The sequence below is a fragment of the Galendromus occidentalis genome, unplaced genomic scaffold, assembly GCF_000255335.2.
Source record: "Galendromus occidentalis unplaced genomic scaffold, Mocc_1.1 scf7180000076735, whole genome shotgun sequence".
Lineage (NCBI taxonomy): Eukaryota > Metazoa > Arthropoda > Arachnida > Mesostigmata > Phytoseiidae > Galendromus > Galendromus occidentalis.
This window is the reverse complement of record NW_003804724.1, coordinates 1-21,915: the sequence shown is the minus strand read 5'-3', so window position 1 is coordinate 21,915 and position 21,915 is coordinate 1. Positions and strand designations below refer to the sequence as shown.

Here is a 21,915-nt window from a genome sequence, read left to right as displayed (position 1 = left end):
AAAGAGTGCCACTGTGACTGGTGCACAGAATAGGAGGATGACGATAACCTCCGCAAAAAGCGTCTGGGAAAATGGCGTGCGGCTCTCCAGATCTCGCTCGGCATGAGCTCCGCTACGACGAAGCTCGCGAACGCTTCCAGGAGCCGGGGTGACGAGCCTCGACTTAAGTCAAGATGCTGCTCACGAAGAACACACCCCCCGACAAGCCCCAGCACAATCTAATGTCGGTTCACGAAATGAGAGCAGTTCAGTGCGAATTCGCGTGTAACGTGCGAATCCTCCCAATATCTAGCTTTACCCTCGGTCACGTTGTTTAACGCAACATTTTCGACGAGAGAGTCTTCGTATTTTGTTCTCAGGCGCTGAGTGAGAGAGTGAATTCCATTCAATCTCAGCACTCGCAGAGAGGAGCGCCCGATTCCTCCGAGACTCTCTGGGAAGATCACAGGCATCATCGGCTCCCCTCTCCCATCGACAGAGAATATTTTCATTTAACTTTACCCCCGTACTTCTTGTACGGATTCCCCGTGGCATTGGCAGACGCACGACCTCACGGAATGCCAGGATTTCGGACAGACGCATTAGCGATCTTCGCATCGAATGTTGCTTGAGCGTTGAGGCAAAGAACAACCAAGACCGGGTCTGATCCGGAGAGATCAACACTGACCGCCGACCGGCTGGTTGTTCCTTGAGCTAGCGAGAACTATCGAGCTCCGGCTTCTGTGTGTGATGAGACGTTCGAAACAATTGGATAAGTCTTAAGTGCCTACCGAAATGGTTGTCGAAGTACGGCTCCGGCGTTCGGATTCTCTGAACGGTTTCGGATTCCGGATTCGCCACTGTGGAGACGGACCTCCCACAATATCGGACGTCGCCCTCAACGGACCTACGGCCGGACTGGTTTGTGTTCTTTCTTTTTCATTCTCGGCAACCCATCATTCCAAGGATTCGTCTCTTCTATAATTTCGGCTGCACTTCGGGGCTTCCCATGAGTGCGGTATAATTCAGGGCCGGATGGGCTCCGTGAACTGCAAGTAGAAGTCAGTACTGTCAGAGCGAATTTCTCTCTGGTATGTGGCTGGGGTAGGTGCTGAAAGCTTCGTTTCACACGGACTTCTCGCAACGCTTGACGCGTTTTCGGTCTGAGGGAGCCCGTTGGGACGACACTGGTGTCTGAATGCCTAAGCTTTTCCTTCGAAAACTCGGTAGGAATTGGAGATTCCTCCTCTCTCAGGAGCGCTCCCGAGAAGGCAATCGATGGTGTTATGCGGGAAATGGCGTCAAGAACTTGAATATTGAAGCGAGCATTGTCGCGCGCTCGGAATTTGATGAGGGGGTTGGTGGAGGAGGGTGGGTGACCGGCCTGAGTTTGTTTAGGATGCGCGCGCAGATTCTCTGGTGGCCATAGTTGAGATGGTTGTGAGATCCCCGCCCCAGACTTATACCATGTGAGTCTCAACGGTGCAAGTGATCCTGCCTGGTGAGTGGTAGTTTCGATTCGCCCACTCTTCATCGATGTATCCGGCCGGATTTGCCCCCGGCTCGTCGCGTGCTCGGTTGCGAACAACTTTCCACCTTGCCGCGCAGTATGCGGAACCGCCCGGTTTGCTGAACAAGTGCACTTTTTCTCGCGCACTTAATTTCAGTTGCGGAGGATTTCGTTCCCGATTCCAACACGGCGCGATCCGAGAGCTTCGGAAGCCCGCTTCGAATGTCGATGATGATTATAATTATCGGAGAAGCGGAAGCGCCTCGCAGAGTAGACCTCCGAAGCCAATCATCGAGCCAGTCGGTTGAGCGCAGTGGAGAAGAGTCGCTCTCGGTATAACGGGCTCCGCCAGCCAGACTCTGACAGAACTCGCCAGACCGATTTTTCGTAGCGATGATACCACGCTCGTTCCCATGAACGCAGGAGGTTCACGATAGATGGAACAAATATTGGATTCGAAGAGTATCGATCACGTTCCCAGGAGTTCCCCTCCTGCGTTCGAATACGAGGTGTTCAGGAATAGGGTTTGTTTTCCATCCCATGGGATAGGATCCTTGCTGGAATCGAAAAACGAGTCGGAGGCCTCCTGGTGAAGGCCGAAATTCGGTTCGGGGTTTCCGTGATGGAATTCGGAGCTTCCCAATGAGTCGGAGAAATGAATTATCCGCTCGAGAGTGTTACGGGGTCAACGATGCACCGGTAGCGTCAAGTCAAATCTGCGATGGCGCCTCCTCGCGTGCTCGCTGTGCGGTCTACTCCGCATTCTTGAAGCCAAATTATTCGTGATGAATATGTCAAACGATCTCGGCATGAAATCATAGATTGCGGAGAGCATCGCCGGACGCCAATAGAGCTTGCGGTGCCCACCAGTGCCCGAATGTGCGCGGAGAAATGACTCACGGCAAGCGCACTCCGCTTGAATGAGGTCAACCGCTATGAGCGTCCACGGGCTTCATATCAGAGAAGGGTTTACGCTGTCTGCGCGGTCCTTGTTGTTTGTTAATCGGAATCGGGACTTATAAGACCATCAAATTGGTTGAGCAGCTTCTACAGCGACTGACTCGCTGCGCGAACTAGCGAGCCTCGTAGTTGAACTTTTGCATTTCCGAGGAGTCGTCTCCGCGACTTGTGAGTGAACGGGGATCGAGAAAGCTCCCGGTGCGCTTCTTTGCTCTCGTACGAAATTCGCACCGACCGTGCGTTCGATGAGATTACCGAACGCACTTCCCGCCTGTTCCCGAGTACTCCGCTAAATTAAATTTGATTTCCGTTTCTGCCTGTTGATCAGGAGAATGTCATGGATGAACGGATGCATCGAGCGCGAGTCACTTCGGGCACGTACGCTCGCGGCCCACATGACAGCGGCGGCGCTCGGTGGTGGCAATTGCTTCAAGTTATCGGGACGAGCTTGAATGACGAGCGAATTCGACCAGGTCCCTACTTTTGCCCGCCGCCTTGCTTGGGCTAAAGGTGGCGGACCGACTGCTTCCGAAAACGCTTCTAGACACCGACGGGTTCCAAGGCGGCTCGTTGGCTATGTTTCCTCATGATTCTATTTCCAGACACTAATGATCGTTCCCCGGAGAGTCTGTGTTTTCGTATGACGGCGGCTTCTTTCTTTCCCTTCATTCAACTTCACGGAGCCCAAACAAAGATATCCCGGATTTCGACCTCTTGTCAGAGAGTTTCCGATCATTCCCGAGAGGGGGAGATTCTGGCAACGGCTCGAAGCTCTCCCTCCCGAAGAAAAACATCGGCAATGATGGATGACGGGCACACTATGCATCCGTCCTTCATGTTGTTCCACTGCATTTTGTTCCTGCCAATGACAAAACAACAGAGCTCGTCAGCGATTGTGTGAACATCTTGGGAAAAAGTCTTCGCGTCCTCACATTGGATCTCTGGTCCTCGACGATCGTGACAACGAATCTTTGTTCTCCGAGGCTTCCCCACTAATGAGGAGAATGAACCCACGCGGTCGACCTCTCAGTGGTTCCCAGACCCGGATCTCGGTCGGCTTCCAGACGGGAATCCCTCCTTAGGGCTGTCTCCACGCGATTGGAAAGAGGGCTGATTTGCATTTAGAACTAGCCGCTCTCCAGACGACGCTTAGTCCGTCCAGTGGCGGAGCAAGCGTTTTGTGTTGCAAACGTCTGGACAGCTGTGGCACCTCTGGAGGTTTCGAGAATCTGCATTCAGTCTCAGCTGAACGCCGGAGTTTGTTGCCCTCCTTCTTTCTCTGTCCACTCGATGCTTGTCTGTTTGTGAGTTTCGAGTGTGCGGCCAGTGTAGCGGAAGAAACATAGGCCTCAGTAGTCCTGATCACCCGTTCGTCTACTGCCCCCGACGATGCTTGCGACATGCGGGTGTCGGTCATCCGAGTCCTGCCGATGCCAAGCGAGCTCTACGTGTCATAGACGGAATCCGTTGTTGGCAGAGAGGTTTATTATTAGCATTAGCAGGAAATCCGATACCCCGGTACATGATCCGGTCAATTACAGAGTATCGCGATCTTCATATTCACGGAGTCTCTTGATTTGCCCCATGGACGCCGGAGCTCTCGGAAGAGCCGCATGACAGAACGCAACAGAACTCGGTCTTTTGACGTTCTCCAGAAGCGAAACGACCCGAGCTCATGCGGCTACCTGGTCTTCCAAGGGGAATTTTCCTTGTCTCGAATCGGATGGTTGATTGTTGCTAGTAGGGGAATCAGTCCCTTCTCGAGAGGGTACCTATCTTCCCGCTCTCAGTCTGACCGTTGGAATGGTTTTGGAATTGATTCCCTTTGTTCGCGCCGCTCTCGGGACCGCCATCGTTGTACGTGTTGACAATTGGGGCATGGCACGCTGATGGATCGGCAGCGTCGTCTTCGTCATGGCAGCTGCATCGGACCACGCCAAGCTTCCGCTAAAGGGGGCTCGCTCATAGGGAGGCATCCCACGTAATCCGCTCCAGGACCTAATGCCCATGATCCCTTCTTAACTATGCCCAGTATCGATTAGGGAGACCTCTTGGAACCCATCAGAGTCCGCCTCTTCCCGAGGGTTCGGATTGAAGAGAATTTGATATCCCGTGAGAGGAAATTAGATCGGGTCAGAAGGAGCTCGTCAGGAGCTCCCTGTGTTCGGGTCATTCGAGCGAATGCAACAGTTTCCGTTGCTGGATTTCGCAAGGATCCAGTTCTGAGGCTCTGAGAAGTAGACCCTTGAGTCGGCAAACACCATTGAGTCGAGTGTTATGCGTCGTCACGATTCATGATATCGAGAGGTTCTAAGATTGGAAAATCTTTCGAGAGCCTCCAATAGCTCAAATTCCAATGGCGCGACGCTTCATCGGGACCTTCGAATGTACGGTTTTTCCCTTCATTCCTTGCTCCGCGGCCCGGGTTCGTTGGGGAAATGGAGAGACAAAGGAAGGAGGGGACGTCGACTAAGTAAACTTCCGGAATTCATGCTCATGTATCATCTCGGTCCTTTCCGGTCCGGGAGGAATTGAGGTTAAGGCTCATTTCCGCTCTGTTTGCCGCACTGTCAGCCATCACGTCGCACGAATAAGGAATTTCTTCTCATTGGAGGTCCGGTCGTTCTTCGACTACTCTACAACTCTGACTGAGAATCGCGTCCGAGTATTTGAGCCCCGAACGTTTGTTGCTCCACTCCGTAGGATCGCGCTGATCGCGAGAAAAAGCGATGCGATGCCTCTACTTCGGAGTTTTTGTCATAATTCGCTCTTGACCTAGCTGTATAAGAGCGGAGCGATGCAGATGAGCGCTGAAGTCGATCATAAGGAACCTCCCTAGAGCATAAAAAAAGAGACCGGAGGGCCAGAGTATACTTGAGCGAAAGTCCCGTTGTCACTCGACGGTGATGTGCGGCTCGTGAGTCATCAGTCACCGAGAGACGGTTCCGGTGTGTTTTACGCAGGAGGAATCATCATCATTAAGATATCCTCCTTACTGGAACCCAGACTTTCGAGATAGGAAAACGGATCAGACTTCTCCCCCGAACAATGGCTCTCCGGTCTTGACTTGATACTCAGCTCGAATACTGGGCGGTTCGAATTAGTGTGTCTTGCTTCATTTGCGCAATTTCGGACTGAATGATGAACGGGACAGTCCGTTGAGCGACTCGTCTTGGCTATAATTCGAATTGGTTGTATCGGTCATTACGTCATTACCGTCGGTTGAGTTTCTCCTACTTCGGTCTGAAGAAGTTCGTTAACGATTCGAATAATCCACCCGAAAACACGTACGAACGACAGCTCATTAACAACGAAGCTGCCACGACGACGCGGTGCGGCGGTTTCCTGTTGAGCTGCGTGAGTAATAGGTACAAGCCGCCGGTCAGGCTCGCAACGACCCACTCGATTCTATCGGGTGTCGTTTTACTCGCCGGAGTCAGATGTTGCGCGGAAATGGCGAAAGCCGGGTGAGAGCGGGATCGAAACGGTTCTCTCTAAAGCCGCGGAGATGCTTCCCGATCCCCGAGGGAAATCACTCGCTGAATGCCGATGGAGAAACTATCAACAGCTCATTCGTTAATACTCGATATTTACAAGTCTCTCAATGAATAGAATATTAACGATCATCATCCCTGCTCTCCTCTATTCCAGCTTGAACCTGGCGACGAAATCGTATCCGTGGACAGCCTGGTGGCGGGGGACGTTCACATCCGCCAGCTGCTAAAACATTTGCGTCTCGCTCGTGATGAGGTCACCCTGGTCATAAAGAAGAACTACAAAAACAAGCCAAATCAGATCAGTCCTCAACGAGATCCGCTGTCTTCTTGCGAATCATACGCATCAAAACCGGAGCAAGTTCCCACAGAGAACGACAGAAATCATTCCAACAGAGTGAGTATCCTCCTCCACGACTCCATCGGTCGCACTAACACTGACGCAGGTTCTACAGAATCTTCCCCTTCACGGTAAACAGAAAATGGCGTGGAACAGCGTACGGACGCTCCTTTCCGTCCCCCTCCCCAGTTTCCCATCTAATGGTCTCATTCCCAATGTTCCCCAAGGAAATTTTCATTAACTCACCGATCGGTTTCGCGCATTCTCGCCGAGATAGACTCCGAAGAGTTTCTTATTGTCAGTCCGCTTCGGGGGAATGGTTCCAATACTTCTCGATTTCCAATACCCGTACGCCTTCCAAGCAGATTTCAAACGTCTCGAACAGTTCTGGGATCGTAAAGCTCATCCGGCTGCATCCGTCTTGAAGAACAAGCGGGTGCGGGTTATTGTGTCGGTACTGAGCATGCGGTTGATTTGAGCTCTGGTTGAATTAGCTTCCCGCAAAGCTCGGATTCCTCGACGGACCCCTGAGGAATTCAGGGATCAGTGAACCGTCTCGATGCGAAGACGATGAACTTTGATCCCGATGGATTCCCATCCTGAAGTCATGCCAGGCCTTCACCAGCCCCTCCGGTCTCTTAGATGGGAAAAGTGCAGATTCCGCACTTGTTCTCCAATATCAGGACGTTCTGCTTGCCCCGAAACGCTTTCTACCAATCGACTCCGATGATTCGGAGGAAACGGAGCAGAGCTCTTCCACTAATTTCTCCGCAATTTCCTCTCGGTGGCTCCCCGATTTGACGCTCACTTCCGTTACCGTCCGACGAGGAAGCGCAGAGTCCACCTTCAATCCGAGCCTCGGCACTTGGACTCTCTGCTTGCTTGGGATCCGAGAGAACATTAAGGAAGCGACCGTGTTCTATTTTCTGAGGCTTTTTCCCGTAGGGTTCAAAGCTACCCCCATGACTTACAAGATTGATTTTTATCGGGTCTATTGTGAAGCAGGAAGAGGCGGGGCGAAACGGAGCTCCGCGGACAGGACGTGGTTGATGAGGGAAGTTATGGTCAAGAGTCATAAGCATGACCATTAGTAGCGATCTCCAGCTTTTCGAGAGGACCTCGATTTCAATGAATAATTTGATTCACCGTCCGAGGTCTAATTGGTCAGCGTTCCATTAGCGACGATCAGACAGATTTATCGGCGGAACGTTTCTCTTCCTTTTGCGCTGATTTTCCTAGAGAGCTCCGCTCCTGGCTCCGCCTGAGGTTCCTGTCGATCCCGCGGTCTCGATCCCCAGGAGAATGGAGGTTGCTGTGATGACATGCGGCAAGCTGCTGCTTGTGATTTAAGAACTTCTCCCAAAGAGTCAGGCCTTTACGTCAAGCATGTCTCCAGCCCTATCTCATTTATAGTCTCTATCTCATTTATGTATTTCAATTTAGAGGTAAGGCAATCCTTAGGAAGAAAGATAAAATCCAGCCCTGGGGATTCGTCCTGTTGCTCTTGATACAGGACACCGCGAAACAGCATGCACTAGTCCGACCCGTCTCTCCCGCATCCACTGAACATCACCAATATCGATAAGCCGTCATTGGTGTATCGGGAAACCGCTTGTTTTCTCTCTCAAAAAGTTCCCTCCTCCCGCGAGAAAAGGCTCTATCGAGGCGATCCGGACCGGGAACAAGCGTTCGATCCTCACAGAAATAATCGCAGACACTCTCGCAGTCAGCTCAATAGGGGAAATCTGATGCGTGATGTGACTCTATCTGAAATCGTCGTAGTTTCTGATGGTGCTCTGGAAATGAGTTAGGCTTAGAGATGGCCTCGCTCAGAGGCCGACTGACGGTTCTTCGCGGCGGTCTGGTTGGCGGTTCTCTTCCAGTTGTCGGACCGGTTGTTGAACCGCGTCTCAGAACGCCGGCTCGCTTTTACTCTCATTGAGTCACTTTGACAGCCTTGATTGTCGCCGTCGCGAGCACCAATGAGCTCTGCAGGAGGTTGCACGATATGATGCAAGATTCGAGGAAAACACCGGGGTGGCCTGGCGAGAGTTTCACTGAGGGAACCGACTCAGCTAAATACACATGAGCGGCAAAGCCTGGACACCAATCAGTTCGGACCCTCGGAGTCGCGGTGACGGACGTTCGAGCCTCCGCTGTGCGAGTTCATGGCACGAGCTGCGAATCAGCCACCTCGACATCGTCTTAATTAGTGCTCCGTACACATAGTTACTCGAACGAAGATGGGCGAAGGCAACTGGAAGCTGAAGATCGGCGACGCGCTCTGCAAGTGTCAGACAGTACTCTGCATGGTGAAGCCTCCAGGTCAAGTGGGCATCCTGCTTTGTTGGATGCAGGCCTTCCTGATATTCGACGTGAGTTCCTTCCGATTTATTCGACGCTGTAGGAGGGATTCGAAGCGGGCAAATGACCCGATCGAGTGCACTTATTTCTGTGGAGATCCTCGAGAAACGGATCGCTGTCTGCTCGAAGTGAACTCCCGGTCGGAAGTGACTCGGCGGAGTCAAACTCTTGGAGTTGGAAGAAATGAAGGAGAGCTGAAAGAAAAACATTCTCGCCAGTGTGGCTCGAAGGCTTCCGGGAAGCCGATGGGGAAACATTCGCCGGGGACGGACTCCGATCGAGGGTTCAACTCCGGAGGCGAGGCTTGATTTGCGGAGAAAAATATCCGGACGATTGGGAGAGCATCCGCCGTCCGGGATCTCCCTCTACGGAGCGTCTCACATATATTCATTTACCTAGGTTCATACATATTCTCATCTTGCATATCTTTTCGAATTCGAATGCTCATGTCAAATCCCCCTATAGAATAAAGCAGTAATGTCGGTCCGTCATTGTACCAAATATCGGGATTATTTGTCTGTCAAAAGACTTCAAGTTACTTTGACTCGATGCCGAATCATTCCCGCTAGCGTAAGAAGTACTTTTCCACTCGATCAATCGCATCGTTCTCGAGTTATTCCGGAAAATTATCAAGTTTTTCTCCAGTGTTCGCTGGAAACGAAATCCTCTCCACCACTCCTCTCCACATGATGCCACGACCGTTCCGGCAAGGCGCGCGATTCGAGAGACGTCGCAGCAGCCTACTAATTTCAGCATGATCTAATTTGATAATGATAATTTCTCCCCCTATAGAATAAAGCAGTAATATCGGTCCGGCATTGAACCAAATATCGGGGTTCTCCACTCGATCATCAGAGGAGAATCGAGAGCTACGAGATCGAACGTAATGCTTTCCAAAATTTCTTCTATAATTCTTTAGCGTATCTGATAAGCGATGCCCATATATTTCACCTGTTTTCATTACTGTGCAATCATTTCTCCTGCTCCATGGGAGCGATGGGAGAGTCCGACTCTGCATCCATGTATCTTTTTGAACTCCAATCAGAGTTTTCTGTCGTGAACATCTTCGACAAAAAGAACTTTGGGACTCACGCGCGGTTTGCCTACATTCTTCGAGAGATTCAGTGACAAGTACGAGAGACCTAAGCAGTGTTTTTTTGTGATCTGTGGAGTTTCGTCACGAGGCTCAGGAGGTCTCCTCATTGAATTCGCCATGCCCAAGATAAGTCGGAGGCGTTGCTTCAATTCGCCCGCGAATCGACCCGTGAATAGAGATTCCAAACTGTAAGCACAGTTGTGAACTGCTCATGCGTCGTGCTATCATTCAGATATCAGATAGGCATACATCGGACAAAGGGAATCTCCATATCAGATATTCCTCAGAACAATAACTGCCGATTACTCACGACAAATTCGTTCAGGCCTGCGAAAGCATCGCATCATTTTCTCATGCTAATTCATGTGTTCATGCTCTTTGGTGTCGTACTCATTCATTGCGAATCGGTATCACGCTTTCCGTCGTAATCACTCGACAAACTCGCTCGGGCCTTGGATAGAATCGCATCCGGCGTGCGGGCAATTGAGCCGCGAGGGCGCGGAGCGCCCTCCCGGCTCGTCGTTTATAAATTCACTCTCGCGTGGAAATCGTTCACCATCTCGCGATCTCGATCGTAGACCTCCCTGGAGTCGCTTCAGAGTATCCGAGGGCAAACTTTCATGGGAAACGCCTTCGCTGCGCGCCGTTGGCTGGTGCTCGGAGCGTCCACACTTGAGTCTCGGTCGGTGCGATATTGGGCAGGCGCCAAAAGCATGTCCGCCTATCCGACTGAAGGACTTATGGAAACACTGCGCCAATATTTCGCGCGGCCAGGGAACACTCCCCGACCATGGCGTTCTGCGGTGAAATATGAGAAAGCATAATAGCCAAGTGCATCCTGTAGCTACAGAGCACTCGGCTTCCACACGCCGTCTGCACAATGTCCAGGAGTTCATTCCCCACAATCAACCGAGGGATTGACAGAATGAGTTCAGCGTGGTTTTTCTCTTGTCTGCCCCGCATGTTCAGAGAAGAGTATAGTTCTCGTTATGGAGAAGGAGCTCCGAGACCAGCCGAGGACAGGCCTTGAGCAGATCCTCGATTTCATTACCTGATCATCCCCGTACAGCTGGAAAATCTGAACGATGATTTAGTGGAGGTGTCCTCGGCGCTTCGGATATTCCATTCTCGGCGAGCTCTTAAGCCACGGCTGTCGGCGACAATATGGAGTCGACGTTGATAATTGAACGAATTCATTACTCGGAGCTCAAGCATGGCCCCGACGGCGCTGAGGAGGGAGAGGACAATGAAGACAGGTACTGGGGAGAGAGTTCCAGACTCGCTCCGGAGTGCTGAGTCGGCACAGATTTGAGACTTATTTGAAACCTATTTACCCCGTTAGCAGCGTCATTCGTCCCCTCGACTCCCGCGGATCGCTTCCGAGCAATCCTTCAGTCGGCTTCACTCAAAAATATCTCTTCCAGATTCCAGACCCGATGGAAGCCGAAAAGCTTGCGAATTGACACGAGCTACCTCTACCGTTCCAGGTTTCGCTTCCACGATTGACAGGCGGCCGCAACACTAAAATGATTCAGTCTGCCGGTCCGACAACAGCATCGAACGGTTTTCCCGGTGGAGGAGGAATCAGTGGCGGCCGCAGAACAGATTCGAATCAAAATAATCACATCGGCGAGTCAGGTCATCTCAGAGATGAAAACTCATCGATCAACCCTCAGCCACAGTCGCAAACACAGATGCAAGAGCAACAAGCGTCGCAAACAACTCACGTTACGAAGATGCGCAAAAGCAACAGCACCGAAAGGAAGAAACTCGCCGAGGCGTTCATCATGACGGGTAGGTGGGACGTAGTACTCCTATGCAGCCGAAGGTCACGGATCAGTCGGCCGAGTGCACAGAGCAGCCGTCGGAATCTTGGGATCCCGACGGAAGGCTCCGAGAAGACTCTCAGAGCTTGGAGCACCGCGGGACTTCCGGAGTAGCTGTCACGGAGGGAATCCCCAGGATTGAGAATTTTGGAAAATTATCCCCCAGAACCATGAGGAGGAATCCCCGCATTTTGTCGAAAATGAATGTTCCTCTCTAAGACATTAGTACACATGATTCGATCGAGGCATAGTCTCGAGGATAAGAACTATCATCTAGATCATCGATGTATCATCATTATTATTAATTCCATTAGATTCGAGTCATCGTAGACTATCGAAAAAACTGAGCGCTCGAACACGAACAATTTCGTCAGATTTTCTCGAACGACTTTCTTCGGTCGAAAGCCCCGTCGGTGATTGTGTCGTCACTTTTTACTGCGAAATAGATGCAACTAATTAATCAATTGGGAAACACAAATCCATCGTTCACTTATTGTCGGAACGACCATGTGCTTCCCAAGTGTTCGGAAACCAGCATTTTCCCACCTTGTCGACGGCGCGTCACAATTCCCTCGGACCGGGACTCGCGGACACGGGACGGGAGAGACGAGGAAAACACCGACAAGCGAGGGATCGTGTTCCGGGAACCCTCTCGGAGTTGCAGTGTCTATAGTGCGGCCTCATCAATCATTAACTAGTCGAGCAAAGACTCATGTCATCATCACTAACCCTAATCTCGATTCATTTATTGCTCTCCCCTGCTTTGCTGATCGGTGCTGCCGCTGTCGTCCCCGCTACTGTCGGTGTTGTCGGTGATGGTGGTGGTGATGGAAACACAACAGGGGATGCAATAATTATTACGAAAAGCCTCGAATCGGGGGGAGAAGAATTGAAGAGCTCTCCCGAAGACGAGGACCACTCCGAGGCCTCAAGGGTCACCTTGTCTAAGCACACGAATGCCACGACTGGTAGGTGACAGTTTATGGAACTCTCAGATTGCCTGCTCACTAAAGCTGAACCGGAGATTCGAGTGACACTTCCGCATTGCTTGCTTTCGTGTTTTCCCCCTGTCGCTTACTCGTGTTGGCCTGTCTTTCGTTCCTTGCACTGTCCGTTCGCTCGGTCGCGGCTCGCGCCGCCAACTCCCGCGGAGTCGTGGAACGAGTTTTCTTGACATCTGCATTGAGTGCCGATCTATTTATACCCGTATCCATCACTCGGGAGTTTGCATGCCACCCGAATAAGTCATCCACCTTTATCCATAAATAGGAGCCCTCGAACTAAAAATACGCGCGCGTTTCGCTCCTCAATGGGCCGGATGGGTTCCCTTCAGTTGCTCAACCAGCCAGCCAGTCGATCAATCACGACTTGACTCGTTACACTGCACTATGAGTTCATTGGGGGTCGGCCGAAAGCGGACGCGTTCGATCGTTCAGCGCTCGCGACTCGAGATCCAGGACTTGCGAACACCGAAGCGAGAACACGACAAACAAGGAATCGTTCTGCGATGTTGCCTTGTTCGGTTCGATTTCGGCGTCGCAGGTTCCGCAGCTCGGGCACGCGAAGCAGGACGGTGTCCCGCGTGTATGGTACGAGCTATTCAAGGAAATTCCTTCTAGGAGAATGCACTTCGGAATTGGTTTCTGCGTTCGGGAGCGAGGAGCTGGGTGCGGGATTTTCGGACTTTGACATGTCGACTGCTAATACGATATCTCCGAGCGACGACTTCTCCCGGGACGACGACTGGCTCGAGCCAGACCTGAGTGAAGCCCATCTGAGACATCCTGCACTCGACGGTCAAAGCAACAGTGGAAGCAGAATGCGTAGATCCACATCCAGACATTCTAACTGCAGCTCCTCTCGGATCCAGCAAACCACGAGGACAACCACAGGTAGGCTACGTGTAACCGCCCGCCAGCCCGCCCGCACTCGGTCTTCGCAGCTGGTCGAGTTCCCAACGGGGACCCCGGGCAAACAGTCCATACGGGAGGCGCTGTCTGTCCGTCCCCTATCCCGTTGTGGGTAGAGATGTCTCCTCTTGAGAAAGCGAGATCGCCTTTGCATACAGGACCCGAGTTCCCGACAATTTTTCTCTCCTTACTCGGCAACCAGGATGCGGGCGATTCTCGCGGAGATCGACTTGCGGGTTCATCACGGACCTGCGGCGGAGCTCTTTGTTGTCGAAAATATTCATCTCTTGGGATCGATTCCCACAACCCCCATTATGAATGAGCTCCCACCGTTTTTTTTACTATGCAACGAGGGGATATACTTTTTTGTTACGCGCGGCATCCAACGAACAGATCGTTCGACCATTTTAAATGAGATCAAGAATCACGGGGTTCTGACGGTAATTGATATTGATGCGAATGGATGATTGGACCGAGCGTGATCGGCGGCAAGGGATGCGATTTGTCACCGGGCGGAAGCCCATGTCATTTTGCCCGCATAGACAACAGACCTCTTTTTTCTTTCCAGTTACCAGCAGCGCGAGTTGGCAACGCCATTCGATGGACGAATCTTCCTTGAGCTTTTTCAAGGAGGAAAGTTTCACCGAGGAACGGCGTGTCGTCACGACGTCGCCATCACCGACGACGGCTCAGGACTACGTTCCCACCGTCGTAGAAGCGCCAACTCCGCCTCCGCCCCCGGTGCCCACGGTCTCACCACCGTCATCACCGGACGAGGTGGATCACCCTGCAATAAGCCCCCTCGTCCTCCCTCTGCCAACACAGACGAAGACCTCGGTGGATGTCCCATCGGCGCTGCGGCTCGCGAAGCGGCTTTACAATCTCGAAGGATTTAAGAAAGTCGACGTGTCGCATCACCTTTCGAAGAAGTGAGAACTGAGACGAAAAATCCGATTCGGTTCCGGCGATTCTTCACGGCCGCGTGCTGACGACTTCGTGTTTCAGCAACGATTTCTCGCGATGCGTGGCTGAGGAGTATCTGCGGCATTTCGACTTCGCGGGACTGAGTCTCGACGGAGCTCTGAGGCTCTTCCTGGACAAATTCTGCCTGCAAGGCGAGACGCAGGAACGGGAGCGAGTGTTAGTGCATTTCAGCAAACGCTATCTCGACTGTAACCCCGACTGTCAGTTGACATCTCAAGATGCCGTTCATACGCTCACTTGTGCTCTGATGTTACTCAACACGGATCTCCACGGATCAGGTGAGCGGAAGAAAAGAAATTTCCCGACCATCTCGTCTGACAAAGCACGCCCTCGGAGCTCAAAGTCTGATTGAATTTCCTCTCACGTTCGATTCGATTGAGGAGCAAAGCGAGGCGGGGCGTAGGGAGTCGTGCTCTGCGAAAACGCGGAGCTCGACGGAAATCCCTGCCACCGGCGGGGAGCAGTCGGAAGTTTTGAATTCGAAGACGGGACGATGAGTTGACTTTTTGAAGTGCACTTCCGTAGATGAAATGTTTCTCATCCTCGCTTTCAGCAGGCTTGACGCGACGACGCATGACAGCACAGGATTTCGCTCAAAACCTTTCGGGGCTCAATGACGGAAAGGATTTCCCTAAGGATCTCTTACGACACCTATTCCAGGCAATAAAGGAGCAGCCAATTAGATGGGCTTCGTGAGTATATTATTGACGGTCTCTTGTTCCTACTGCCGGAACGCTTCCAGCGTTCAGTTCGACTGGAGTCGTTCCTGAGCGGTGCCCGTCGCGGTGCTGAGTACGCGAAATCGAGCAGGAACTGGCGGGGCGAGGAATGAGCATATCGAAGAATTCAACGATTCGACTGATGTCACTTCGTCTCCGCAGAGATTTTGAGCCAGCACAACGCGTGGAATCTTCTGTCTCTTCGAGTGGGACCGGCGGAAACCAAGAATCCGCCAGTCTAGCCAAAGATTTCCGCAAAGGATACCTCGTAAGAAAGTGTTGCTCAGATCCGGGAGGCAGAAAGACTCCGCGTGGCAAACGGGGCTGGAAGACGCTGTACGCTAAGCTATCCGACCTTCTGTTACTGCTCCACAAGGATGAGAAGAGCGGCGAAGAGATGAAAAGGTATTGATAGTGTCCCTCTGCGAGAACGTCGGAGTTATGTTCATCGCGGCCTTTTCCCGGACTCGATCGATGAGGGGCATTCTGAAGTAAGCATTGTTGTCCCTTCGATTTCAGTCTCACAGATTCAATGCAACACACGACTCCAGTGCACCATTGTTTGGCGACGGTCGCGACCGATTACACGAAACGGCCCTGGGTGTTCCGACTGCAGACGGCCGACATGGCGGAATTCCTCTTCCAGGCGGTGTCGGATGAGGATTGCCAGCAGTGGGTGGAAACTATCAACTGCGTGGCTGCCGCCTTGTCCGCTCCGGCGCTCGCGGCTCCGACATCCAGCAGCGCCAAGTTTCAAAGGCCCACCTTGCCTATCTCGCACACTCGGCTGAAGCCTGTGAGTTTTTTCCTGGTGACGTATTTTCTAATTTCGGATCAACCCCGATGATCGTACCTTCTCCTGTCGGCCGGAGTCTCGGGAATCCGGAGTTAGAGCTGTGGTTCATTTGCAGCAAGAACAGCTCGAGTCGCACTATGCACGAGTGCTCTGCCTCGAGAGAGAACTGCATGAGTTAGCTTCCGGGAGTTCGCCGTCTCACGCCACTCCAAATTCAACATCGGAAAAGGGTAAAGGATCGAGGCACGATAAAAACGACAAGGAACGTGCGGAACGTCTCGCCGTCAAGGAAGCGTTCCTCGTTTACGAGCTCCAGCGGTACAACACGTACGCCACCGCTCTCGCGAAGGCTATTAGACAAGGTCAGTGATTACTCGATCCGGGAGGACCGCTGACCGGAACGATTCGAATACTCCCCATCTATTATCATGGATGTCTCGACTATTCTCAAGGGAGATTCTTTTTCACCTTGTTCTAGAGATTCTTCCCGAGAGGTTACCGAAAGTAATTTCCATGACAATGTGACTGGAATATTCCTTTGTTCCGATTTGCAGGTAGTTCCATCGTAGGTGGAAAAGCATCTGGTGGAGCTTCTGTAGCAGGCAATCATCAACATGTTTCCAGTGGTGCAGCGTCGAATAATGTGAGATCGTCACAACAGTCCCCGCCCACTCAAAAGTGCCACATACTTCGAGAGTAGGCGAACAAATAGGAGAGGTCTCAATCTTCTCTTCCCTCGCGGAGGTTGGGAGCTTGCCACATGTAGAGGGATCAGAGGAGGTCGGTGGATCCGGAAACCGGCGCGACCTTCTCGATCCTCAAGTACGACACAACGAATTAGGACGAACGGAATATCTGAGACTTTTAGACGAGGTCGATTGCCACAGTTGCGCGGATCCGGACCGGGACCTGCGAGATCGACCTAAGAGCTTTATACATATACATATATATAGCATAGGATAACTATCATCTCTTTTTCTTTGAATTTGTGCTCTCGGTGACAATCACTATGTAAGGAATATTCAGACGTCAACATTTCGCAATAACTCCAGAAATCGTATGAAAATAGCTTATGTACGAAACCGTTGACTTCCCTGTTTAGAAGCCGTTGCGTTCGTGTGAGCTCCTGCTCAGTATGCAGCGAATGAGTGCATAAGTTGTGAGAGGTAGAATGCTTGGCTGAGTGTATTTATCTCTTCCTGTATAATTGGACGATGTCGAGCATGTAGGGAAGCTGTCCCACTTCGCAGAATTAGAGAGAGAGAGAAAAATTCGGAGGATTCGATGCAGGGAGCGCTCCTTCACAAGGGTCGCTCTCGGATTTCGGCTCTTCCGAAAACAGATGAGATCTAGCAGGATGATGGCCAAGGTCTGTTTCAGGTTCTGTGATTCCATGGAGCACCGCGAGAGTCTTGTTGAAAGACCGTGTCACTTGAATAATTTGTTGAGAAGGCTGGGAGTCGTCGCTGTTATCCTGATGTGATCGATCGGATTTTATCCTAGGGAACTTGCGAACGGACTAGGTTATATTCGTAGAGAAGTTCCTCGACGAGGAACGAAAACTGGGGGAAAAGGTTCTATTAGGATCAGATTAGACTTGTTCTATGGAAGTCATGTCGATTTCTATCGTTTCTCGCGACTCTTGTTCGTTGTGACCTCTATTTGTTCCTCGACACGGAATCTGACAACCTCAGCAACAGAGCTGAAATCGTTTGGATGGCTGGACTACTGACATTTGTGACCGTTTCGTATTGAGAAGCCCGTGCTCGGTTTGCAGGTCGAACCTTCTGGTCGCGGCGAGTCGAAAAATTGTTCTCCTGAAAGGTGACCAGAAACTCGAAGGAAAAGGTTACCAGATTCTCCTCGGCCCACAGGCCGCTGAGAATCAAAAGCCGCGGTTTTTTTCTCCGGTCTTGTCCCGAAAGAACTCCCGCGACCGAGTGGCGGACGCGAATGCGATCAGAGGAAAGAAGGGATTCGAGACTGGAGTATTCGCCCAGATAGGAGCTCTGTGGCAATGGATGATGATCGGTTGTGTAAAATGATAGACAAAGTCTCAAAGACGAAGACTACAGAGAGATTGCAGAACCACTAATAATCGTGAGCTTCCGGGCGCTTGATTTCATCATGTCCTGAAGCAGACCCCGGAGTAGACGGCGGTGTTCGCCACGACTCGTCATGGAGTCGCTGGGGTTGATCGAGAAAGCGACGTCGATCCTTCCCATGATCGCGTTGATCACTCGAAATGCCTTCGGAGATCGCCGACGACCTCGTTAGACGCCGTGAAAAAAAACTGAAGATCCCGCCGCCGTGGTGGAGGGATTATCGTTCGAGATCCCTTGTCGTCGGAATGCCAATCGTAGGCAAATCTTTGTCAATTCTCAGGTAATTGGAATGAGATTCACTGGAAAATTATTCTGACGCGCGAAAAATCGGAACGGCGATCGGTGGATGATGAGTGTCGGCGGGAGGAAGTTCGTATGGAATGGGAGCGAGAGTGTGCTGCGGGGGGAGTCTTGAAGAGACATGAAGATATATTTTTCTACAATGCCTGTTTCCGGAGGGGAAATCGAGGCTCTAGTCACGATGATCGCGCGCGGCACCGGTCCGCCGCCAAGTTCTCTTTTGTTTTGTACATTTAAAAAGGAAAGAAGGAATCTCACCTAGCAGATACCCCGAGATCAGACATAGTGTATTCTGTTGTTGTGTAATAGAGCATGATATTTGTCAGAACAGGATATCGCTATGTGTTCGAATAAAAAATGATACATCTTAAGATTGATGCGTACAAGTATGAGATGGTGCTCTCATTATCAACAGGTGAATTCTGATTTGAGAAAATGCTGTTTCGTTTGTTGACTTCGTTCGCCGTCTCATCACCTGTCCGAAACATCATAGCGGGCCATCGTCGATGATAGAGTAGGTTCTTGAATTTCAAAGCCCATGATCATTCTAATGGAGACGACGTGGACCGAAGCGTCCGCGAGAACTCCGACCAAGAAAGCACGGCGGTCGTTTTGACGATTGTGGATCGTTTTTCGATGAGACCGCGAGACTCGAAACGGCACCGACCAGAGGTCCCTTCCTGTTAAGGTTTTTTTCTCACGCCAGGTACCGTCGCAATAATTTTCAGGAGTTGGAAGCTTCTTTCCGTGGCTGCGAACCACCTCCACAGATCCCGCGCTCAAAGCGCTGAGAGTTGTTCGTTGGCTTAAAGGCGCGATTCCGCTGGAGAAGGATTCGGAAGATGCTGTTGAGTCCCGTCGGGAAATTTCGCTTCGTAGCCCGATGGGACGGGGTGCGATTTCTTTTATCATCCGAGGCGGGATCATTCACCTCATCTCCTGAGTACGAAGGCGAAGTAGGCTTTATCCGAAAATTTATTTCCAGTGAGATGTCCGAAACATGATGTTGCACTTTCGTTCCATCCAGGGTTGTGACGGAAATCGAGAGCCATCTTTCTCATCTCTACCCGAGATATTCTATCTGCTTATTGAGATGTTGCGCAACGATATCTTTCCTCGAGAACTTTCCGTTATCAGTTTCTGGAATCCTCGCCACGAAGAACAATCCTCCGTGTAAGTGCTTGTACAGAGCACACTTGGATTCTACTTCCTCGATCAACTTTGCGCGGAGTTGTTGGAGATCCGAGACCCTCTTCGGAACCACGAACGCTACAGCAGCCTCACCGAACTTTTCGTGAGGAACGCCACCGACAACGACCTCGGATACGTCCTCATCTCTACTCAGAAGAGCTTCGAGATCCGCCGGAGCAACTTGTGAATCCATGCATTTGATCATCTGCTTTAGGCGATCCACGATCACTATACGACCCTCATCATCTCTATAAGCTAAATCTCCGGTCAATTGCCAACCATCTTTGAAGGCTTCTGCCGTGGCTTCTTCATTGTAGTAGTATCCCACGAGCCTACCGAGGTGCCTTGCAGTAGAGCTCTCCGTTCTGATTGGGACCCAGGGTTTTTCGTCTTAAGGTCCACAATCTTGACTTCAACGTTCGGAACCACAGCCAACGCTCGCATTTCGTCTTGATCCATCGAGGTCAGAATCAGTCCCGCTTCCGTCGATCCGTAGATCACTTCCATCGTTATGTGGGGATGAATTGAACGGAACTTGTCGATCAGGGCCTGGGGGATAGCGGACCCTCCTGTCGAGAATCGTCTGACGCTGGCGAGCTTGTTGGTGGGTCCGTACGCCGTTAAGCGAGCGAGCAGAACGGGCATGGTGAGAGCTGTCCGTATCTTGAATACGGAACAAATATCCAAATACTCCTCGATGTTGTCTCTAACTTTTTCCGAGGCCAAGAATATCGTCTGAGCTTCGGTCAGAACGATGAGGAAGCAGACACCGCCACTGAGGTGCGAGATTGGGTTGCACATGAAATAGCGCTCCAAGCCCTTCGACCACTGTTTCGCGTGGGCCATCATGTTATAATGGCTCAGGCGGACCGCTTTCGAGGGTCCGGTCGAACCCGAGGTCAAACACATCAAGAGAACGGATGATTTCGGATCGGCTACCCCGGGGTGCTTGAATTCAGCGGCGCGGTCCGAATCCCACTCTTCTTCTTCGAGATTGACGACCTCGACGCTTGAAGCCTCCCGCAGTTTCGCGACCGACGCGTTGTCACCGATAATGAGTTTTAATTCTGGGAAGTTCTTCAGAACTTCTTTTAGTTCATACACGGAATAGAAATGCTTCGTAGCGACAATTGTAGCCTGACAGAATACGAGTCCCAGGATGTAGCAACAGGCTTTGAAACCAGTCATCGCACACAGAACCACATTATCATGGGGCTTGACTCCCCGCCGCTGGAGCCCGGCGGCGAGGCTCTTGGCGACACGGAGCACTTCACCGTAGTTGAGCTCTTCCGCCGTTTCCGTGTTGACGAAAGCGACTTTTTCAGAGTTCTCGCCGAATGTCCTCTCGAAGTAGTCGCCGAACATGATGCTCTCAACGGGTTCTCTTCGAGTGCTACGAACGATGCCATCAGATGTAACTCGCCACGCCATCTGTGTTCAAGCGAGGCGAATCGGGCTCAGAGTGTCTAAAATATACTCGTCGAATGTGGAGCTGGAAAGACGACGCCGACGGTGGGATGAGGAGAGCGAGCATTCGGTAACCGAGTTTTATTGCACCATAATCGTGAAGCGACCGCTCGGTTCGAGTTCCATCAGTTTTGTAACAGAAAGTATAATGATCTCCAACGCGACGGCAGAATAATTCGCCGACGGCACGTAGAAAACGCAATTGTTGTCATGCTCTGACTGTGTGTATGTGTGTCCTTTACCGGTGGCCTGAAATCAGATATAGGACTCGATTCTTGAATCGGAGCTTCAAAATATTACGAGCGTAACCTCGAGATGTTTTCTCTTTGTCTTTCCGGGTTCCTTTCGTGGACCCTCATCGCCTCGTACTAGCATCTCAATCGAGATATTCGATCTGCTGATCTAAATGTAATTTCACAACATCTCTCCGAGAGAACTTCCCGCTGTCGGTTTCGGGGATAGACCGCAGAAAGAATAGGCCCCCGTGTAGATGTTTATGGAAAGCGCACTTGGACTTCACTGCCTCGATCAACTTTTCGCGCAGATGTTGGAGATCCGAGAATCTCTTCGGAACCACGAACGCTACAGCAGCCTCACCGAACTTCTCGTGAGGAACGCCACCGACAACGACCTCGGATACGTCCTCATCTCTACTCAGGAGGGCTTCGAGGTCCGCCGGAGCAACTTGCGAATCCATGCATTTGATCATTTGCTTCAGACGATCCACAATCACTACACGACCCTCGTCATCTCGAAACGCCAAATCTCCGGTCAACAACCATCCGTCTTTGAAGGTTTCCGCCGTGGCTTTCTCGTTCCTGTAGTATCCCAAGGCGACTGAAGGTGCTTTGCAGTAGAGCTCTCCGTTCTGATT

The 21,915-nt window shown here is 51.4% G+C and overlaps 3 protein-coding genes across 3 annotated transcripts; 1 reads left to right on the top strand and 2 right to left on the bottom strand.

The window, feature by feature from the left end:
• Positions 1-704: 704 nt before the first annotated feature.
• On the top strand, positions 705-16,678 carry Efa6 (Exchange factor for Arf 6). The gene is made up of 12 exons (XM_029110550.1): positions 705-900; positions 6,101-6,340; positions 11,231-11,537; positions 12,412-12,537; positions 13,189-13,470; positions 14,048-14,408; positions 14,485-14,741; positions 15,020-15,155; positions 15,345-15,587; positions 15,702-15,978; positions 16,094-16,340; positions 16,533-16,678. The coding sequence occupies exons 1-12, from the start codon at positions 775-777 to the stop codon at positions 16,676-16,678; spliced, it is 2,748 nt and encodes a 915-aa protein (XP_028966383.1). The 5' UTR covers positions 705-774.
• Positions 16,679-19,446: 2,768 nt separating this feature from the next.
• Positions 19,447-20,940, bottom strand: LOC100899454 (4-coumarate--CoA ligase 1-like). Its single transcript, XM_029110549.1, is given in 3 exon segments — positions 19,447-19,908; positions 19,910-19,961; positions 19,963-20,940. Coding segments are annotated over 3 exon segments (1,491 nt in total). The 5' UTR covers position 20,940.
• Positions 20,941-21,417: 477 nt separating this feature from the next.
• LOC100899312 (probable 4-coumarate--CoA ligase 1) lies at positions 21,418-21,912 on the bottom strand (the record flags this gene model as incomplete). The annotated part of the gene is made up of 1 exon (XM_003740114.3): positions 21,418-21,912. A coding segment is annotated over one exon (495 nt), but the record flags the coding sequence as incomplete, so codon positions are not given.
• Between the last annotated feature and the right edge of the window lie 3 nt (positions 21,913-21,915).